The sequence below is a fragment of the Notechis scutatus genome, chromosome 1 (genome assembly GCF_049901735.1).
Source record: "Notechis scutatus isolate UNSWTSFEM ecotype Mainland chromosome 1, rNotScu1.2, whole genome shotgun sequence".
NCBI lineage: Eukaryota > Metazoa > Chordata > Lepidosauria > Squamata > Elapidae > Notechis > Notechis scutatus.
In genome coordinates this window covers 73,628,682-73,647,512 of record NC_142009.1, presented here as the reverse complement: position 1 = coordinate 73,647,512, position 18,831 = coordinate 73,628,682, and the positions used below count along the sequence as shown (strand labels likewise).

The following is an 18,831-nucleotide window of genomic DNA, read 5'->3' as shown; positions in this document are numbered from 1 at the left end:
AGGAGACTTTTGAAAATTGGAGTCAGAAATTAGCAACAATATCAACAATATCAGTAATATGTGCTTCTATAGATATCCAGAAACTGTTATAGACAAAATGACAAATATAGAACAAATTTTATCTGACAACATAGAGATAGCATTGGATTTACAAATGACAGATTAAGATTGTTTTGCTAAATCTAAAAAGAAACTAGCTGAATTTTTAAAATTTAAAACAAATGAAAAGCCAAGAGAATTACCTGAATAATATTTTCCTATTGGATTTACAAAAGGGGCTTGTTAAGCCCTTGAAGAACTCTGTACAATCAAACAAAGAAGAAATGATGAGAAATCAAATCCTACAATACTATCTGAATGAACTGAATACTATATCTATTAAAAGTAAAAAAAGAAGGAATATAAAGTTGGCTTATTTGCTCAAGGTTAAAACAAGATATATTGTTACTTCTGGCTATTCTTTATGGACCATTTGTTGACATGGGATTGAAAAGATGATGCTTTATTGATTTTTCTATAGATAGGGGATGAGATATGAGATGGATAAATATCTGTAACCTTAAAAGAAATGAAGAGTCACTACATTTCAGAAAACCAGCATGTTCAATGTATTGTTCTGTTTTGTATTACTTTTTTCTACAATCCTAGTCTAGGTACCCTTAAGTGCTTTGAACATATAGATCTGATAATATACACAACTGTTCACAAACTAATCTCTCAATAATGGTTTGTTGGTATATGACTAAAAAATGGAACTCCTGCTAAATTTTGTCTTTAGTAGCCTTTGGTTTAATCTTTCCAAAGGGCATAAGATACAGTATATCTGGAATGTACTCATTAGAGTTGGGCTTATGAAAAAAAAAATTTAGTGCTGTCTAAAGTCTTAGGAAAGAACACAGTTTAATGGTGCCTTCTGTATTACCAGGGGCTAGGGAGACTTTAGAGCCCATTAACATTTTGCTTCTCTATCCAAAACAGATTGTTGCTGCTATACTTGCTATTGCAGGGATAGTTATGATGACTTATGCAGATGGATTCCACAGTCATTCAGTTATTGGAATAGCACTTGTTGTGGGATCTGCGTCAACGTCAGCTCTTTACAAGGTAAGTATAGTAATATGCTTAAGGTTCATTAGTCTACGGGTTTAAATTTTGGGAAAACAGCCAAACATTGCATAACCAAATGTATCCAAGTTCTGTTTACAGTCCAGTTTATCCTCTAGTCTAAATAGTCATGTTTTCACAGAGCTCTTCTACAGAACTAAAATTTCACATGGAGGTAGTTGAATCAGGTTGTTATCCCTATGGGAATTAGTGTAGGCTTTCACAGCTGGTATCTGTTGGACAGTGTTGGGCTTCAGGGTATACTGGCTATTTTCTAAACAAAAGACTTCTTGATATTTTGACAGCAATGTAGACTGGCTGACTACGTAGACTACCTTGCCTCTGAAGATGCTAGCCATAGTTGTTGGCAAAATTAAAGGAAATCTGTTCTCTATACCATAGTCACTAAACCCTGAGTCTCAGTACTACCCAATCTATGGGAGCTGTTTAAAGAAAAATTGTTCACACTGTATGTTAAAAAAAAAAAGCTCTATAAAGGATGAGATCCTGGAGCTGCTGATGGACCAGTTTCTGCATCATTTCTAGTTCCACAGCTCAAAAAAAGAGCTTAGAAGTTGGTAAGTGAAATCTGCTTATAAGCTGCTGGTTTATAACAATACAAAATAATACGATTAGATAAATCCACTACAGTTGTTAGTATGAAGAAGGAAGGTGAATGCATAAAAGAAGATTATCTTATCTACTGATTAGTGGAGAGTTTTTAACATCAAAATGGAAATGTTTCCACTTTGGAAGCAAGAAAAGGATAATAGGTCATAAGGGATGGATAAGGAAAAGGCTTTTAATTTCTGTTCTCCATTCATCCACTATGACGAAAAGTTCAAAATTAATCAAAAACTTATGCAATGTTGGTATTGTTTGAAAGCATGTGGGACTTGTGCAGCTGTGCTTTTATGTAAGAAGGAATATAGATTGGATGAATTTTGAATAGGGGAAGTAAAAGAGAACACCATTGCCTTCTACCAAAGCATCTCTTCTTGGTCTTCAATCTGGATATATAATAAATCTACTATTAACTCATGGACATTGATGTTCATAAGAAATGCTTAGTTAGAAATGTTGCAAATTATAGTCTATATCATTTAGATACATTTTGAAACCATGCTTTCATAAATTTCTTAGCATAAGGAATAAAAATTATTTTTAAAAAATTAAAACAAAAATTTAGAATGAAAGTCATTCTATTCAATGGCCTTGTGGTACAGGAATGGGTGGGTTACATATTATATCATTATGTAATATCCACTGATCACATAGAGTATATTTGTTTATAAACCAAAAACCAACTCTATTTATTAAGAATAAAAGATTCCAAAACATATAAAAGTCTTAAAAGTTGAGGAAATAATAAATTTTTAGAATCTAGTAATTTGTGGTTTAGATAATATAACATTCCTTTCTGAGAACTCAATGAAGATTATCAGGAACCCAAAGCTAAGTAAGCTGATTTCAGCACTAATACAGATTTTATTCTCTGTGTGCTGAAGACTGTTTAATAAGAGTTCAGTTACACACCAGACCCTGCAAAGGAAGTGTCTGCCAGCAACTGGTGATCTAATATGTTCTCTGAAATCCTTTTCTTTCATTGAAAGACATGCTTTCTTCTCATTGTTTTTTTCATTGGCTGTAGTGACACAAAACAGGTTGTGCATATAGTACTAGTTAGGTAACTCAAATATAAAATCTTCAAGCACATGCCTGGCCAGCATTCAGATTTGCCTGAACATACATATTGTATCTGTTGTTCTATGACATGTGTTTGTGTTAAATCAGAATGCTGGCGACATAACGGGGAAAAAAGCAAAAATTTAAAAAGTAAGGTTAAAAGGCTCTTCCACCCTTTTTAAAAGGTAACAAAATACAAATACAAGAGTCCATATTAATTGGCCATACAAAACCAATTCTTGTATGTGAGTGTATGTAAGGTTTTACATTAATATTCTTTAAATGAAATTCTTATAGCTTTTTTTATATATTCTGAAATACATTATCTGAGAAGTACACAGGAGCAGCAACTCGTTCTATGCAATGGCATTTTATTATCATATCAACCCAAAGTTTAAAAACACACACCATGAACCTCTACTGTTCATTGTAACAATTTGCAGTCAAGAGCTGAAAAGAAAACAGAAATTATGGGGAGTGATCAAAGGTTGGTATTAGGATAAGAATCATTTCAAGAACTGTCCAAACATTAATAATTTAGTTTTGTGTTTTATGTGCATGTATGAATCAGAGTATGAATAGACTGAAGTAGCATATAAGTCCAAATAAATGAACAGATAAATAAATAGCAATGACATATCTAATTAATAGAAAAACACATACAGTAAATTTTTAAGTATTGCTAGATGAACATTACGCTGATTTTTTATTTAGCATATATTTCCACTGGCAACATATGAATTACATTTATGACTGTGTTGTCAATAGGGAAGGCAGGGGAACAAAGGCAGAGTGGCACAAGCAACAATGCAAAAATCAGGGTATAAGTTAGTTAGTTTACTTTATTGTCATTGCACCTCATACAGCGAAATCAAACACCATCTTCCGTATACATCATGACCATGAAAATAAACACAAACACACATCCTTCACACTCCACACATTGAATTGAAAACGCCCGACACCACACCAACACTGCACTATACAGTAGAATTCAAAAGAGCTACTGCCCTGGGATAGAAGCTGTTTTTCAGCCTATTTGTCCTTGTTTTTATTATCCTGTACTGTCTGCCAGATGGTAATAGTTCAAAAAAAGGGTTCCCAGGATGAGATGGATCTTTGAGAGTGTTTTGAACTTTTTTAAGGCAGCGGGAGCTATAAAGCTCTTCCAAAGAGGAAAGAGGGAAACCAGTGATCTTCTGGGCAATGACATTAACCATCTGGAGTGCTTTCCTATCTGCCCCTGTGCAATTGGCAAACCATACAGAGATGCAGTAAGTTAAGATACTCTCTATGGTGCAGCGGTAGAAGGTCCCCAGCAGTTTTTCATTCAGTTGTTGTTTTCTGAGAAGTCTCAGGTAATATAATCTTTGCTGGGCCCTTTTGACCAGTGTGAGCATCCCAGGTCAGATCCTCTTTTATGGTAACACCCAGAAACTTAAAACTGGTCCACTTGCTCCCCTCGGTCTCCATTGAAAAGCAAGGGCTGGGTGTCTGATCTGTTTCTTCTATAGTCCACTATAAGCTCCTTGGTCTTATTGGGGTTGAGGAACAAGTTATTGTCTCCACACCATGAAAGCAACCGGTCCACCTCATCTCGGTAGGCAGACTCATCCCCCGGGAGATGAGTCCAAGCACTGTTGTATCATCCACAAATTTAGTAATAGTATTACTAGTGTGAGTAGGAATGCCGTCATGCACATAAAGAGTATAGAGCAAGGAACTCAACATGCAACCCTGTGGTGTACCAGTATTAAGAATAAGGGCTGAAGAGGTATGCTTACCTAATCTGACCCTCTGTGAGCGGCCAGACACGAAATCCATAATCCAAAGGCAGATTGAATAAAAAGTCCAAGGTCCAGAAGTTTAGACATTAGTCTATGTGGAAGAATTGTGTTAAATGCAGAACTAAAATCAACAAAAGCATCCTCACATAGCCCCCGCTCTTCTAGATGAGTCAGAGCAGTGTGAAGAGTGATGGTTATAGCGTCCTCTGTAGATCTATTTCTCCTGTATGCAAACTGGTGTTTATCAAATGTATGTGGAAGACCAGAAATGATGTGCCAACAGACCAATTTCTCAAAGCACTTCATGATGATAAGAGTGAGTGCCACTTTTAATAATAAGTCCTCTTTTAATCATGATGTTGCCTATGTATGCATCATTGGACGCATCAAAAGCCTGCAGATGCCAGTCAGACTAACATTGGTGATCTGGAAGCTGTTCAAAACAAGGTCTTCACCTGCAGTTGGTCAGAACCACTTTGATATTCTCTGTTTAAAGTCCTATAATATAAAGAAACAGGAAGTTATAGTGCTAACATTGCTGCAGAGTCCATAATACTTTACTTACTTTACTTTGCTAAGAGCCATGGTGGCGCAGTGATTAGAGTGCAGTACTGCAGGCTACTTCTGCTGACTGCTGGCTACCCGCAATTTGGCAGTTCAAATCTCACCAGGCTCAAGGTTGACTCAGCCTTCCATCTTCCGAGGTTGGTAAACTGACTGTTGTGGGCAATATGCTGACTCTTTAAACCACTTAGAGAAGTCTGTAAAGCACTGTAAAGTGGTATATAAGTCTAAGTGCTATTGCTATTGCTATTCTGTGTATTCCATTGCATCTGTATGTATGTCTGTGTAGTTCTTGATATTTGTTGAGCTTGGTTGTTTTCTTGTAGACATTTCATTACCAGGGCAGGTAACATCATCATTACAATCACCATCATCTGCAATAGAACAATCAAGCTCAGCAAACATCAAGAAACCAAGAGTTCAATCCTGTGCTACATGTATAACACAGAGAACTACAAATGCCAGGGCCAGCAAGTTTATATTTCTCATTGACTCATACAAGCATTTTAGCTCCACTCTTATATAGTGAACCATAATATATACCCATTGTGTGAAAACATCTGTGACTGCAACGATTAGTATTTGCCACCTGGGCCTATCACTAGTACAGGTAAATATTAGTAAGTTGTTCAATGAATTTCATTAGGTGATCCGCTCAATTTCTTTCTAAAGGTAAGGTGGAATGTAGCTCATTTCAGTGAAATGAGCTGCATTGGGAATGAAGTGGAATTAACCTTCTAACTGGAAGACTGTTTGTTATTCCATAAATCTAACAGGTGATTTTAGACATAATTACAAACCTACACAGAAAAATATGTACTTTAGAAGTAAATACACAATTAGCATTCATTATTAAACATGAATAGGATTCAAATTATGTGATATCATTGAGGTATATATGGAAATCAAAGTGAAGAAATATATTTATTCTTCTCAATGAAAGCAGTGATAATTATGGATAAATTTGCCACTAATTCATTAACTCAGAAGAATCTTGGTGATATAGAAATTTCTTCATTATTATTTCACATTATTAAATTTGCAGCCTTAATGTTTTACATACAATTAAAATGAAATAGTTATTTGCAGAGGATATATTTGTAGCAGTAGCTGGTAGATATGTCCCATCTTTACCACAAAATTTATAGAAGAAGTTGTAGTTTTATTGCTTGTATCAAATAGCAAAGCTTGAGAACAAAACTAAAATTAACTTGTTTGTCAGCTCACATTATTTAAAAATGCTGTATTACAAAAAAGGCTATGAAATGGCTGTTAGTTTCTGATGGATAGAATAATAACTTTATATTGACTACTAATTAAGAAACAGCACAAAAATCTATATTGCAATGCTGAAAGGCACTTCTGTCTAATATTGCACTCATTTATAAGAATTTACAAAGCAATTTAGCCCCCCTTTATATCTACTACTATGAAATTAAATTAAAAAGTCAACTAATTTTTCTGGTGAATATTTCTAGCCAATCTTCAAGTCCAATGCTTTCAAACAGATTAACATGAAATTGCTTCGCCAAATTTACAGAAGTCTGCAGGACGTCCTGGAGACATTATATTTAATGTACCGTATAGCCTCTCTTGAGTTTCCTTCCATCTTTGTTGGAAATGACAGAATAAATCCAGAATGGATTGCAATAGAAGTTTGCATGAAAATGTCTAGCTATTTCTCAATAACACTGTAAATAACATATTCTCCTCCCCCCTTCCCATGTAATTACATTATGAAAGCATGTTTTAAATTAGAAATACACTTTAAGATAACTGTTTACAGAATTTCTTATCATTTATAAACAATAGTTTTTGCTTTTCAGATTGTTTTTCTTTCTTTTACAGGTTTTATTTAAGCTTCTTCTGGGTAGTGCTAAATATGGAGAAGCTGCCTTATTTTTGTCAGTGTTAGCTGTTTTCAATATCCTTTTTGTTACCTGTATTCCTGTCATTCTTTACTTTACCAAAGTTGAATACTGGAGTTCTTTTGATGCCATTCCTTGGGGAAGCATTTGTGGATTTTCAGTCCTATTATTGAGTAAGTAAATGTTGCTTAATTATAATGACCACATCCTTCTAAACAATTATGTTGGATAGTCTTAAGAAAAAGAAAGACTGCAGATCATGCTTAAAGCCTACTTAATCCAATCCAATCTAATTTAATTTAATCCAATGCAATCTGTTTTGTTCTCTCTTTTTTTGTTTAATATGATGCTACTACTCCTAAGATATTAAGAATGGTTTCTCAGGTTGCCTAGCAACTATTGTGAAGTATATTGCTTTCAAAACTGTGTAGTATTTAGCCATCATATCTAACAATCATTGTAATTTTATCCTCCATAATTTGACCAACATGGTTGTTCTAAACCTGACATTTAAAGACTACTGCAAGTGTTTTTATCAAAAAGAAAAGTAACAGATTAACGCAGCACACTGATAGTAATTTGGTGAGTAAAATATATAATAATAAGCACAATATAACACTGATAACTATTAGATACTTTTAAATTTGCATTTAATAGATTATTAGAATTAGACTTTAGCCTTGAGAAAATGCAGTTGAAGGAAAATATACTAGCACTCTTCAGGCACCTGACAGGTTGTCATATAGAAGAAAGTCAGGACCTATTCTCATTTGTTTCCAGAATGTAGGGCAGGGCCTTTGATGGCTCATATCATTAGGATGCTGAGTCAAAAGACCATTAAGAGGTTGACAGCTCAGCAGTTCGAAATCCAAGGGCGAGCCATGTGATTGAATGTGCCCAAGTTCCTGCTCACCTAGTAGTTTGAAAGGATGTGAGTGCAATAGGTACCACTTTGGTGGGAAAATAACATAGACATGAAAGGAGCCCCCTTGGGCTTCCCCTGGGCAATGGTTATGTCACCAGCTAATCTTTTCAACCAGGAAGCGCGTTGATATATGCTTCAGATACGAACGTAGTAGTAGGACATGGAACGGACAAGTTGCAAGAAAGAAGATTCTCATGGAATGCTAGGAAAAAGTTCCTAATAGTAACAGTGGTTTGAAAGTGGAACAAATAATCATAATACCTCCTTGGTTACCCTCCACTGGACAGGGTAAAACTGACATTTATCAGAATTTTTTCATGTGAATTCCTTACTTGAGCAGGGGGTTAGAGTTAGTATTATCAAGGAAGATCTCTTTCAACTCTAGGAATATTTAATTCTAGCATCACTTATTAGAGAAGTTTGATTCCCATCAGCCATGTGCTCTGGTGCAATGACTTACACAAAAACTTTCAATGACAATATAATGGTTCTCATAATGTATTGGTAAGCAAGATAAAAGTAGTTCTGTTCTAAAATTATCTGTTAGTGGCCTTTAAAATTTAAGCAAGTGCTGTGTAGAGAGTTTCCTTTTGACTGAAATGAAACTCCCATTATTAATCTTTATGAATACTGCTTATGCAAAACTATCGTGTAATTGCTCAATATTCTCCTATTTATATAAAATGATTAAGTCCAGCAACAAAGTAGGTATACATTATGGGTACATGGTAAAATAGACAAATTAGTCAATTAAAAATTTTTAACCATAAATATATGCAGTTTGAATGCTTTCTGAAGTAAATTGGGAAGACAGAATGTACAGATTTGAATAAGTAAGAGCAGTCCTGCAGTGCATACCTTGCACTGGATCCAGATATGTTCCTTGGCATGTGATACATAGTAGTTTCAGAACTACTGTATTTTGATGTTTATGTGCATATCAATCTAAATTTTGTCTGCTTAAAATAATCTGGTTAAATCTGTAAAAAAGCAAACTTAGTTCCAACATAAAAGTAATTCTAAAATGGAAAACGTTATTTCTTATTTCAGCATTCAATATTATATTAAATTTTGGGATTGCTATTACATATCCTACCTTGATATCTCTCGGGATTGTACTAAGCGTACCTGTAAATGCTAGTAAGTATACTTCTTCATTAAATCATATAGACATATATGTACAGGCTGATTAACAAATTATATATAAATCAGGATGTACATGTTTTATATGTAAAGTAGAATATGCTGTATTTTAGCAAATGCTCATTCCCTTTAATTTCATAGCATTAGCCTTTCATAACATTAACATTTACAGTAAATGTTAATTTGTCAAACATATTGAGTTCAAGATTTGCAGTTTTTCTCTCGATACAGTATTGAAGCTTAAAGCATCACCCATTTGTTTCACAAGACAAACAACAGGAAAATCCATTAGTGGATTGTTCTCATATGGAGTTTGGAAAGTGTTGATTTGAAGTACCTGTGTTTCCTCAAAAATAAGACCAAGTCTTATTTTCTTTTGGTTCCCAAAATAATCACTAGGGCAAATTTTCGGGGGTATCTTATTTTTTTCCATGTATGGGAAACATACTTCTGCTTGCTCATGGTGGAGTAGGAGGCCACATGGCACGTTAGTGCCGCCACTGTGAGGCACGGGGTGGAGCTGCTCTATGTTGCCTCAGGGTCCCCGCAACCAAGCCACCCATGCCTCGACACCTGTCTTGCCTCATGGCTGCAGATCTAGCAACCCTATCCAGCAGGACCTGTGTGGCCCCCGGCCCACTTCTTCTGCTTGCTCGTAGCTGCAACGGGGCAGGAGGCTGAGCAATGCACCAGTGCCGCAGCCATAAGGTGATGGAGTTGCCCCATGTGCCTACACTGGCTTACCTCAGGGCCCCCACAGCCAGGTCATCCATGCCTCTCACCTGTCTCACCACACGGCTGTGGCTCCAACACACCACTCAGCCTCCTGCTCCATTGTGGTTGTGAGCAAGCAGAAGAAGTGAGTCAGCAGCCATGTGGTCTCTTGGCTGTTAGTGCTGCCACCGTGAGGCAGGTGTCGGGGTGTGGATGATGTGGCTGTGGGGCCAAGGTAAGCTGGTGCTGGGTGCGTGGGGCAGCTCCACCACCACCCCACCTGACTCGTAGCCATGATACCACAAGCAATCAGACAAAATGGGTGGTTGGCTGGCTGCACAGCCTGTTAAGTAGGGCTTATTTTGGGGGTAGAGCTTATATTAAGCACATACATAAAAACATGCTAGGGCTTATTTTTGGGGAAATGGGGGTAATAATTTCTTGCTTCATAATGTCAAAATATTCATGTTTGGTTATGGATCAAATGTTTGGCAAAAGAATTTATCTTCTTTTCCTATGGTGTGTATCTGGCTAGTTCCTATTGGCTTCTTCTGGTTACAAAATTTTTCCCTTGGTGACATCTAGGTGTGTTGTTGGATGGTTGTCACCTAGCTCCCTGGGAAGTTGCCTACATCATGACAACCACCTCCATTGTGGCATTTTTGGAAGCACAAGTTAGAGGTCCATATATTTTTGTGTGCTCTTGAGAAGTGTGTGTTTGATAATCTTAAGAGCACTTTAAAGAGCATTAGAACATTACTTTCTAAAAATAAGATTAGCACTCTGCATAGAAAGTCAATTTATTTGCAAAGCTTGTGTTTCTAAAGTATAGAGTTCCTGCTGCTACCGTAAAGGAAAAGGCATCCGTGCTTTTTTTTTTAATTTGCTCAGTCTATGGACTTGATTGCTCAATTTTGCATCTTACACTTCGTTGGTAATAGTTGCCATAATGGCAAGTGGTATGATTACCATCACATCCACCAGCAATTTCCAGAAGCTGCCAGATAAGGAATTAGTTTGGGAGTTATGGCAAGTATACAATTCCTACTCAGAGATCCTACTTGGTTATGAAGAGGAAGATCACAATAAAAATCAGTCCGCACCAGTGTTATTGTATATAGCAGGAGAGTTGGTGGACAACAGTCTTAGAGCAATGATAAATCTTATCTGTAAGCTGCCCAGACCCACTTTATAGGGGAAATGGGTGGCATAAAAATGTAACAACTAAAAAACCTTTTTTTTTTTACAATCTTTAAAGCATCATTTGTGTTATCTGCAAAACAAGGACACTTTGATGCAAGGTGAAGCTAGCTCAGAACTAACCTAAGTGGAATGCAGAGCATCAGTAGTCTGGTAGCCTTCCCTTGGCAACCATCATAGACCATTCAAAGAAGAGAAGTAAAAAACCTTGGTCAGTTGATTAATGCCTGATTCCACTAGTACTCTTCAGTTTCATATGACTTGGCTGCATTTATGGGCTCATGGCTTGTGAGAATGAAATCCAAATCTTTTGCTATTGCATATGTACTACTTTGATACGTTTTATTCCATCTGTGTTATCTGTTCAATATTTTATGCAGTTGTTGATCACTACTCGAGTGATATTGTCTTCAACAGTGTCCGTGTAATTGCCATTGTCATAATTGGCTTGGGCTTCCTCCTGCTGCTTCTACCAGAGGAGTGGGATGAGTGGTTAATAAAACTTCTTACACGCCTCAAAGTACGAAAGAAGGAAGAAATTCCAGAAGGAAATGGAGACATTGTTTCAGGATTGCAAAATAAAAGTAGAAGAACGCGCCCCTCCATGTCATCTTTCACGCATTAATATTATTTTATGAACATTCCTTAATATTGTATACTTTAAATCATAGCTCTTTTCTTGCAAAGCACATACGTTCAATAAGTAAATATATACAGATGTACAGTTTTGATAATAAGAGTCCAAGGCATCAAGTTTCAGCATCACTAAATTGCTTGCACTGTTTCACATTCAACCTTTCACTTGGGAGAACCTCTCTAAAACATGAAACACTTTTTAAATGAATGTAATGTATAAACTAATGTTCTTTGCATATATGATTTTACTGATAAATCATGAGATAGAGGGCATACATTTTGAACATTATGTACTGAATAATACATTGCACACTGTGATTTATGCGTGTGTGCATGCACACACACAAACATATATATATATATAAATATACAAACACATATATGAGAAACAACTATTATGCTTATGTCATAAGCTTATTTTTTATGAGAGCTGCACATGAAACATTTGCAAATGAACCAAAATAAACTATTTTTGGGGAAGAAGGGGTGGGAGGGTGGGAGAGTGCTTTGTGAAGATAAGTGCACTTGGTGCCAGATTAAAAGAAAGGAGAAATGTTAGGTTTGCACTGAAGCATATGGGAGAAACTATCAAGAGTACCAAATCACCCAGGCATTACTCTTGAAAACCCCTAACATGAATGGGAACAGTGCAAGAGTACAGGATACTTTGAATGGTGTGTTATTTTTGCACACACACACACTGTCTGTCTCAGTGGAGCTTGTGCAAAGAAAGTTCTCAGGGGGAACAAATTTAAGTGTGCATGATTGCAGTCTGCGCTTAATATCATGCAAAGGAAAATACAGTGCCTTTTACAGAATTCTAGTCCATTGTCTGTTTAGAAATAGGAAACCCTGCAAGTTGCTTGTATTGATTTTTCAACATGAAGAATGTGTTCCAGTGCTTTTGAAATTCGCAGAGAAATCAAGGAGTGCCTACTTCAAGCTGCTGATTACTGGAGTACAGACTACAGACTGGAGGACTACTATGTTGCGGCCAGATTTACTTCTCACTTGCACAGATCTGGAGACGCTCCTGACCTGTATTTCTGTGAAGGGAGAATCAAGCCGTATATCCAAGAACCACGCTTAAATAGTAACAAAGCTTGCAGCCGTTTGGAAAAAAAATGTGTACAATATTGAAAATATAAGTGAATTGCATTTGCTTTTATTCATTGCTATTTTTTTAAGGACATCAAGATACTTAAATCAAACTTAAAACTTTTTACAAAACTTGTAAGCACCATGCTGTTTACTTGTACAATTTGGTTGGCCATTGGATTTCTATCTGTGATAGATGATGTGGTATATGCAAAGAAACAGGCGATGGTGACAGTTTACTCTTTTTGAAGTTTACATTGCTGCATTCAAAATGGAAAACATTATTTTTAAATGTTGCCATAATCCAATAGTGTGTGCTGTCTCCTTGGCATTTTTGGGTCAGATGGAGGTGGCACTCACTTCTAAACTTTTTACTGAATCAGTTTCAGATTCAATTATCTGCTCGACAAAACGAATAAAAACTACTGCAACTTCATATTAAGTCAATGGCTTTTGCTTGCATTTCTGTTTTATAGTGAGTTACATCAGTTTTGACTAAAAAAAAAATTGCATAAAAATGTGTAATAAAAAGTGGAAAAAGAAGTACTTAAGACTGTCAAAGGCTTTCTCTAGGTTATAGTAATTTTCTTCTTATCCTGCTTAAAGCAATGTTTTAAGTATAGTTTTTGGATTTTTAAAAACGTTATGTTAGCCGTGGAGATTAGCACATCTTTGTTTAGTGATTTTAGCAAAAATCTCAAAGCAATTTGATGCTAGTTTAGTATAGTTTACTTTATTGTCACTGCACCTTGTACAACAAAATCAAACACCATCTTCAGTGCACATCATGACCATGACTATGAAAATAAACACAAACACACATCCTTCATCCTCCACACATTGAATTGAAAATCCCCGACACCGCACCAACACTGCACTATACAGCAGAATTCAAAAGAGCTACTGCCCTGGGATAGAAGCTGTTTTTCACCCTATTTGTTCTTGTTTTTATTATTCTGTACCGTCTGCTAGATGGTAATAGTTCAAAAAAAGGGTTCCCAGGATGAGATGGATCTTTGAGAGTGTTTTGAACTTTCTTAAGGCAGCGGGAACTATAAAGCTCTTCCAAAGAGGGGAGAGGGCAACCAATGGTCTTCTGGGCAATGACATTAACCCTCTGGAGTGCTTTCCTATCTGCCACTATGCAATTGGCAAACCATACAGAGGTGCAGTATGTTAAAATGCTCTCTGTGGTGCAGTGGTAGAAGGTCACCAGCAGTTTTTCATTCAGTTGTTGTTTTCTGAGAAGTCTCAGGTAGTATAATCTCTGTGGACCCTTTTGACCAGTGCTGCAATGTGGGCACCCCAGGTCAGGTCCTCTTTTAGGGTAACACCCAGAAACTTAAAACTGGCCACTTGCTCCACTCCGGTCTCCATTGAAAAGCAAGGGCTGAGTGTCTGATCTGTTCCTTCTATAATCCACTATAAGCTACTTGGTTTTTTTTTGGTGTTGAGGACCAAGTTATTGTCTCCACACCACAAAAGCAACTGGTCCACCTCATCTCGGTAGGCAGACTCATCCCCTCTGGGGATGAGTCCCACCACTGTTGTATCATCCGCAAATTTAGCAATAGTATTACTAGCGTGAGTGGGAATGCAGTCATGCACATAACGAGTATAGAGTAAGGGACTCAACATGCAACCCTGTGGTGTACCAGTGTTGAGAATAAGGGCTGAAGAGGTATGATTACCTAACCTGACCCCTGTGAGCGGCCAGATAGGAAATCCATAATCCAAAGGCAGATTGAATTAAAAAGCCCAAGGTCCAGAAGTTTAGACACTAGTCTATGTGGAAGAATTGTGTTAAATGAAGAACTAAAATCCACAAAAAGCATCCTCACATGCCCCCCCCCCCGCGCTCTTCTAGATGAGTCAGAGCAGTGTGAAGAGTGATGGTTATAGCGCCCTCTGTAGATCTATTTTTTCTGTATGCAAATTGGTGTTTATCAAATGTATGCGGAAGACCAGAAATGATGTGCCGGCAGACCAATTTCTCAAAGCACTTCAAGATGATAGGAGTGAGTGCCACTGGTCTGTAATCATTGAGGTTATTGATAGGGAACTTCTTTGGCAGCAGAATAATGGTGGAAGCCTTCAAGCAAGATGGAATAGTGGCCTGGAATAAAGACCGATTGAAGATCCTGGTAAAGATTCCAGCCAACTGATCAGCACAGTCTTTAAGCACTTGGCCAGAGATACCATCAGGACCAGCAGCCTTTCTAGAGTCCACAGCCCTCAGAATGCTCCTCACCTGTTCCTCCACAATGAGGTGGGGGCTACAATTGGCTGGTGGTTGTATTTTATCTGTCTCTGATGTCTCCACTTCAAAGCGAGCAAAGAAATAATCCAGTTCCTCTGCCAATGAAGCATCCCATTCAGCAGGGATGACATTGGTCGGTTGATGGTTTGTAATTTGTTGAATCCCTCCCCACACCTGCCTCATGTTATTGCTATAAAAATTATCCTCAATCTTCCTCTTATACTCAGTCTTGGCCTTCCGAATACCTTTCTTCAGATTAGCTCTGGCAACACTGTATCTTGTCCCATCACCGGACCTAAAGGCCTTGGTCCTGTCACGCAAGAGGCGCTGGACTTCCTTGGTCATCCAGGTTTTCTGATTGGGATAGTTCCTAATATGTTTATCCACAGTGATAGTATCTGTGCAGTGTTTGATATAGCACAGAATAGTTGCAGTGTGCACCTCTAGGTCAGGGTGGTAAAAGACGTCCCAATTTGTGTTCTCAAAATAATCCTGAAGTTGAGAAGCATCTTCTGGCCAAGATTTCACTGTCTTTATTATAGGCAGAGCCCGTCTCCTAAGAGGGATGTACGCTGGTGCTAAAAGCAGTGACATATGGTCTGATTGTCCCAAATGTGGTAATTGTATAACCTTATAGCCATGTTTGATGTTGGTATATACTTTGTCCAATATGTTTGCTCCTCTAGTAGCACACTTAACATGCTGATAGAATTTAGGGAGCACTTCTTTTAAATCAGCTTGATTAAAGTCACCCGCTATGATATGCACAGCATCAGGATACTTACTAACAATTTTATATAAGAATCCCAAAGTTATGGTAGTATTGGCATCAGGTGGGACATAGACTGCAGTAATCAAAACCACGCTGAATTCCAGCGGAAGATATATGGGTCTACATTTAAGAGTCATATACTCCAGATCCATGGAGCAGTGGCTGTCTAGTCTTTGTATTGATACACCAGCTTTTATTTACATAAAGGCTTAAACCTCCCCCTTTGATCTTGCCAGAATCTCTACTCCTGTCCTGCCTGTGAGCTATGTAGCCTTCCAGCTCAACAGCTGCATCTGGAATGAGTGAATGAAGCCAAATTTCTATCATTAGCAAAACAAAACAGTTCTTGATGAATTTAGTCTTTGCAATCTGTAGCCTTAATTCATCCATTTTGTTAATCAGAGATCTTGCATTGGTAAGGAATATACTTGGAATTGAAGGCTTGTGTAGAAACTTACTCAGCCTAAAGAAAACCCCAGCACGGCATCCTCTCTTCCTCTTCCTGTTCTTCTTTCTCTACCTTTTCCTCCTTCCTACAGGGATAGTGATCCGTGGCTCCCCCAGGGGCCTAGCTGCCTCCTTCCGTATGTTATGAGAATGTATAAAATCGTCCATAATAGCCTTTTCACATTTCAGTCCAATTTGTAACAAGGCTTGCCGACTATAGATGCTCCTTGCCCCACAGGATTCAATCAAGGAAAGGATCAAAAACACACACAGAATCATACACACCATACACTGAAAGAAGGAGCGGTTAGCCGCAGCATCCATGTGCGCAGCCATCTTGAAAACCGTTCAATACAGACAATAAATAAATGCAAAATATTAGGAATTAAATTTTTCCCTTTAGATGAAAAATCCTGGAGACTGTAGCTATGTACAGATAATCAATTTACACATTAAATCTTGAATAACATCAGATTTGGTAAAGAGAAAAAAATTGTAGAGTACATTTGATTCAAGATTCCTGACTTGAGAAATGTTAGAGTAAATATGGTAATACATGATTTGAAATTAAAAATATCATTATTGTATATGGAAGTCATTAGTCACTATTAAAAACATCAACTTTTAGAGGAATGTAATTTGGATAATTCAAGTACAGATTTTGTCAGTTGCTCTGGGCAATTAAGGAAACTCAATTTTTACCAACCTCACAAATAGTTTATATAATAACCTACAAATCACTGCACAGGTTTTTTTTTTTCATTTTTAGCCAATGATTTTAAAGTTTTAGAATCAAATTTATTAAGGATTTTATATACTGAGCACAATTGAGCCAAAATTAACCACTTAACATCCCACTGATTATATTGGGAGAAAATTAGACATTTATCTATTTATTACATCTATAAATATTTTAGAAAGTTTTCCTCATTGTAACAGAACAGATGATGGTAATATCATTAAAAGGTTATATACAATCAAATACTCCAGGAACAAGAATGATTAAAGAAAGATATCAGGCTATATTTTTATGACCTTTCTATAGATCTGGCTTCATCTATGGCAGGACAACAGCAAACAACAGCATTGGAAAGGATTTCTTAGGCCAGTGGTGGCTAAATTTTTTGGGCTCCTGTGCCAAAAATTGTGTGCGTGCTGGTGCGTGCAAGCTCATGTGCTAGCATTCAGAAAGCAATGCACCCCGCACGCCCCCTGTGCATGCGCATGCAATCCCCCTTGCCCCCCACGCTCCACCCACACGCCCCCTTACCTGCACTGTGCCTTACAGCTGATTTTTGGCTGGTTTGAGGCCTTTTTCGGCCTCCCAGAGGCTTGAAAAAAGCCTCTGCAGGCCGAATAGGCCTGTTTTGTCACTTCCTGTAAGTAACGAAACAGGCGTCAAGCCTCTGGAAGGCCAAAAAAGGCCTCAAACCAGCCAAAAAATCAGCTGTGAGGTGTACGCATGCGCAGTGAGGTAAGTTTGCCTGCGGCTTGCATGCCGGCACAAATGGCTCCACATGCCACCTGTGGCACGCATGCCATAGGTTCGCCATCATGGTCTTAGGCCAAGCCATCTAGTCCAAACCATTGTTATTACAGGATTCTCAATGCAGAATCCAAATAGTATGCTTGGTCATATCTTAAATATTTCCAATAAAACAAAATCTACAACTGTCTCTTGTCCAAGACAGTTTCTTCCAGAAGAACAGCTCTCTTTGTAAAGTAATTTCTCCTGTTTTAGCCAAAATAAATTTTTATCATTTTCATATGTCAGTTCTAATTTTTATATATTAGTTCTACTTTTTTGCTCAGTTTGTGTATCAGCCAACCTTCTTTACTTTGAATAAAAAACAGCTAGTCGCTACATTACTGAATGGAGCAGATGTTCCTCAGATCTCCCTCCTTTCCAAATACATCGTCTCAAACAAAACATCTTTCCCATCTTTCCCATCCACGATCTTTTTAGCTGACAATGCCAGAGTGAAGACAGACATTCTGAATGCAAAGCTTGCATCCCGCTGTTTAGCTATAATCCATTTTCAAAAAGAGAAAACACAATACTAAGTATCTTTGAAATCACAAAAGCTGAAACTTGCTGTAGTTTTCCCAGTGCTGAAGAACTATAAAATTCAGTAATGCCTTTGGATTATTACTATGCATAGTAATAATAACAGATAACATAACAGATAATCAGAGTTGGAAGGGACCTTATAGGTCATCTAGTCCAACCCCCCGCCCAAGCGGGAGACCCTACACCATTTCTGACAAATGGCGGTCCAATCTCTTCTTGAAAGTCTCAAGTGATGGCGCTCCCACAACTTCCGAGGGCAAGCTGTTCCATTGGTTGATTGAAATATATATATCAGAAATATTCAACGTTTAGCCAAAAAAGAAAAGAAAAAGAAAACCCCATGAAGAAAGAGGACAGCTTCTTCTCACATTTCACCAGTACTTTTTTTTTTCAGACCAGGTGATTTAGAAGCTGGGGAGATGAAGTACTTAAAAAACCAAAATGCTAAGACTTGAAGCAAGGAATCTGAGGTTCAAATTCTAATTTACCAATGAGGCTTACTGGATGATTTGGGACCAGTGGTACTGTTTTCATCCAGTCTATTCCCAGAGTTATG

The 18,831-nt window shown here is 37.4% G+C and overlaps 1 protein-coding gene across 3 annotated transcripts in view; it reads left to right on the top strand.

Moving 5' to 3' along the window:
- SLC35F3 (solute carrier family 35 member F3) overlaps positions 1 to 12,082 on the top strand; it is a 119,519-nt gene extending 107,437 nt beyond the window's left edge. For 2 of the 3 annotated variants that reach the window (XM_026669327.2, XM_026669329.2), the window contains 4 exons: positions 979 to 1,104; positions 6,990 to 7,182; positions 8,985 to 9,074; positions 11,372 to 12,082. In XM_026669327.2, the coding sequence (XP_026525112.1) occupies positions 979 to 1,104; positions 6,990 to 7,182; positions 8,985 to 9,074; positions 11,372 to 11,616 (654 nt within the window). In that variant the 3' untranslated portion in view covers positions 11,617 to 12,082. The remainder of the gene's footprint in view (positions 1 to 978; positions 1,105 to 6,989; positions 7,183 to 8,984; positions 9,075 to 11,371) is intronic. The other variant, XM_087967828.1, reaches the window with a different exon arrangement.
- Positions 12,083 to 18,831: the final 6,749 nt, after the last annotated feature.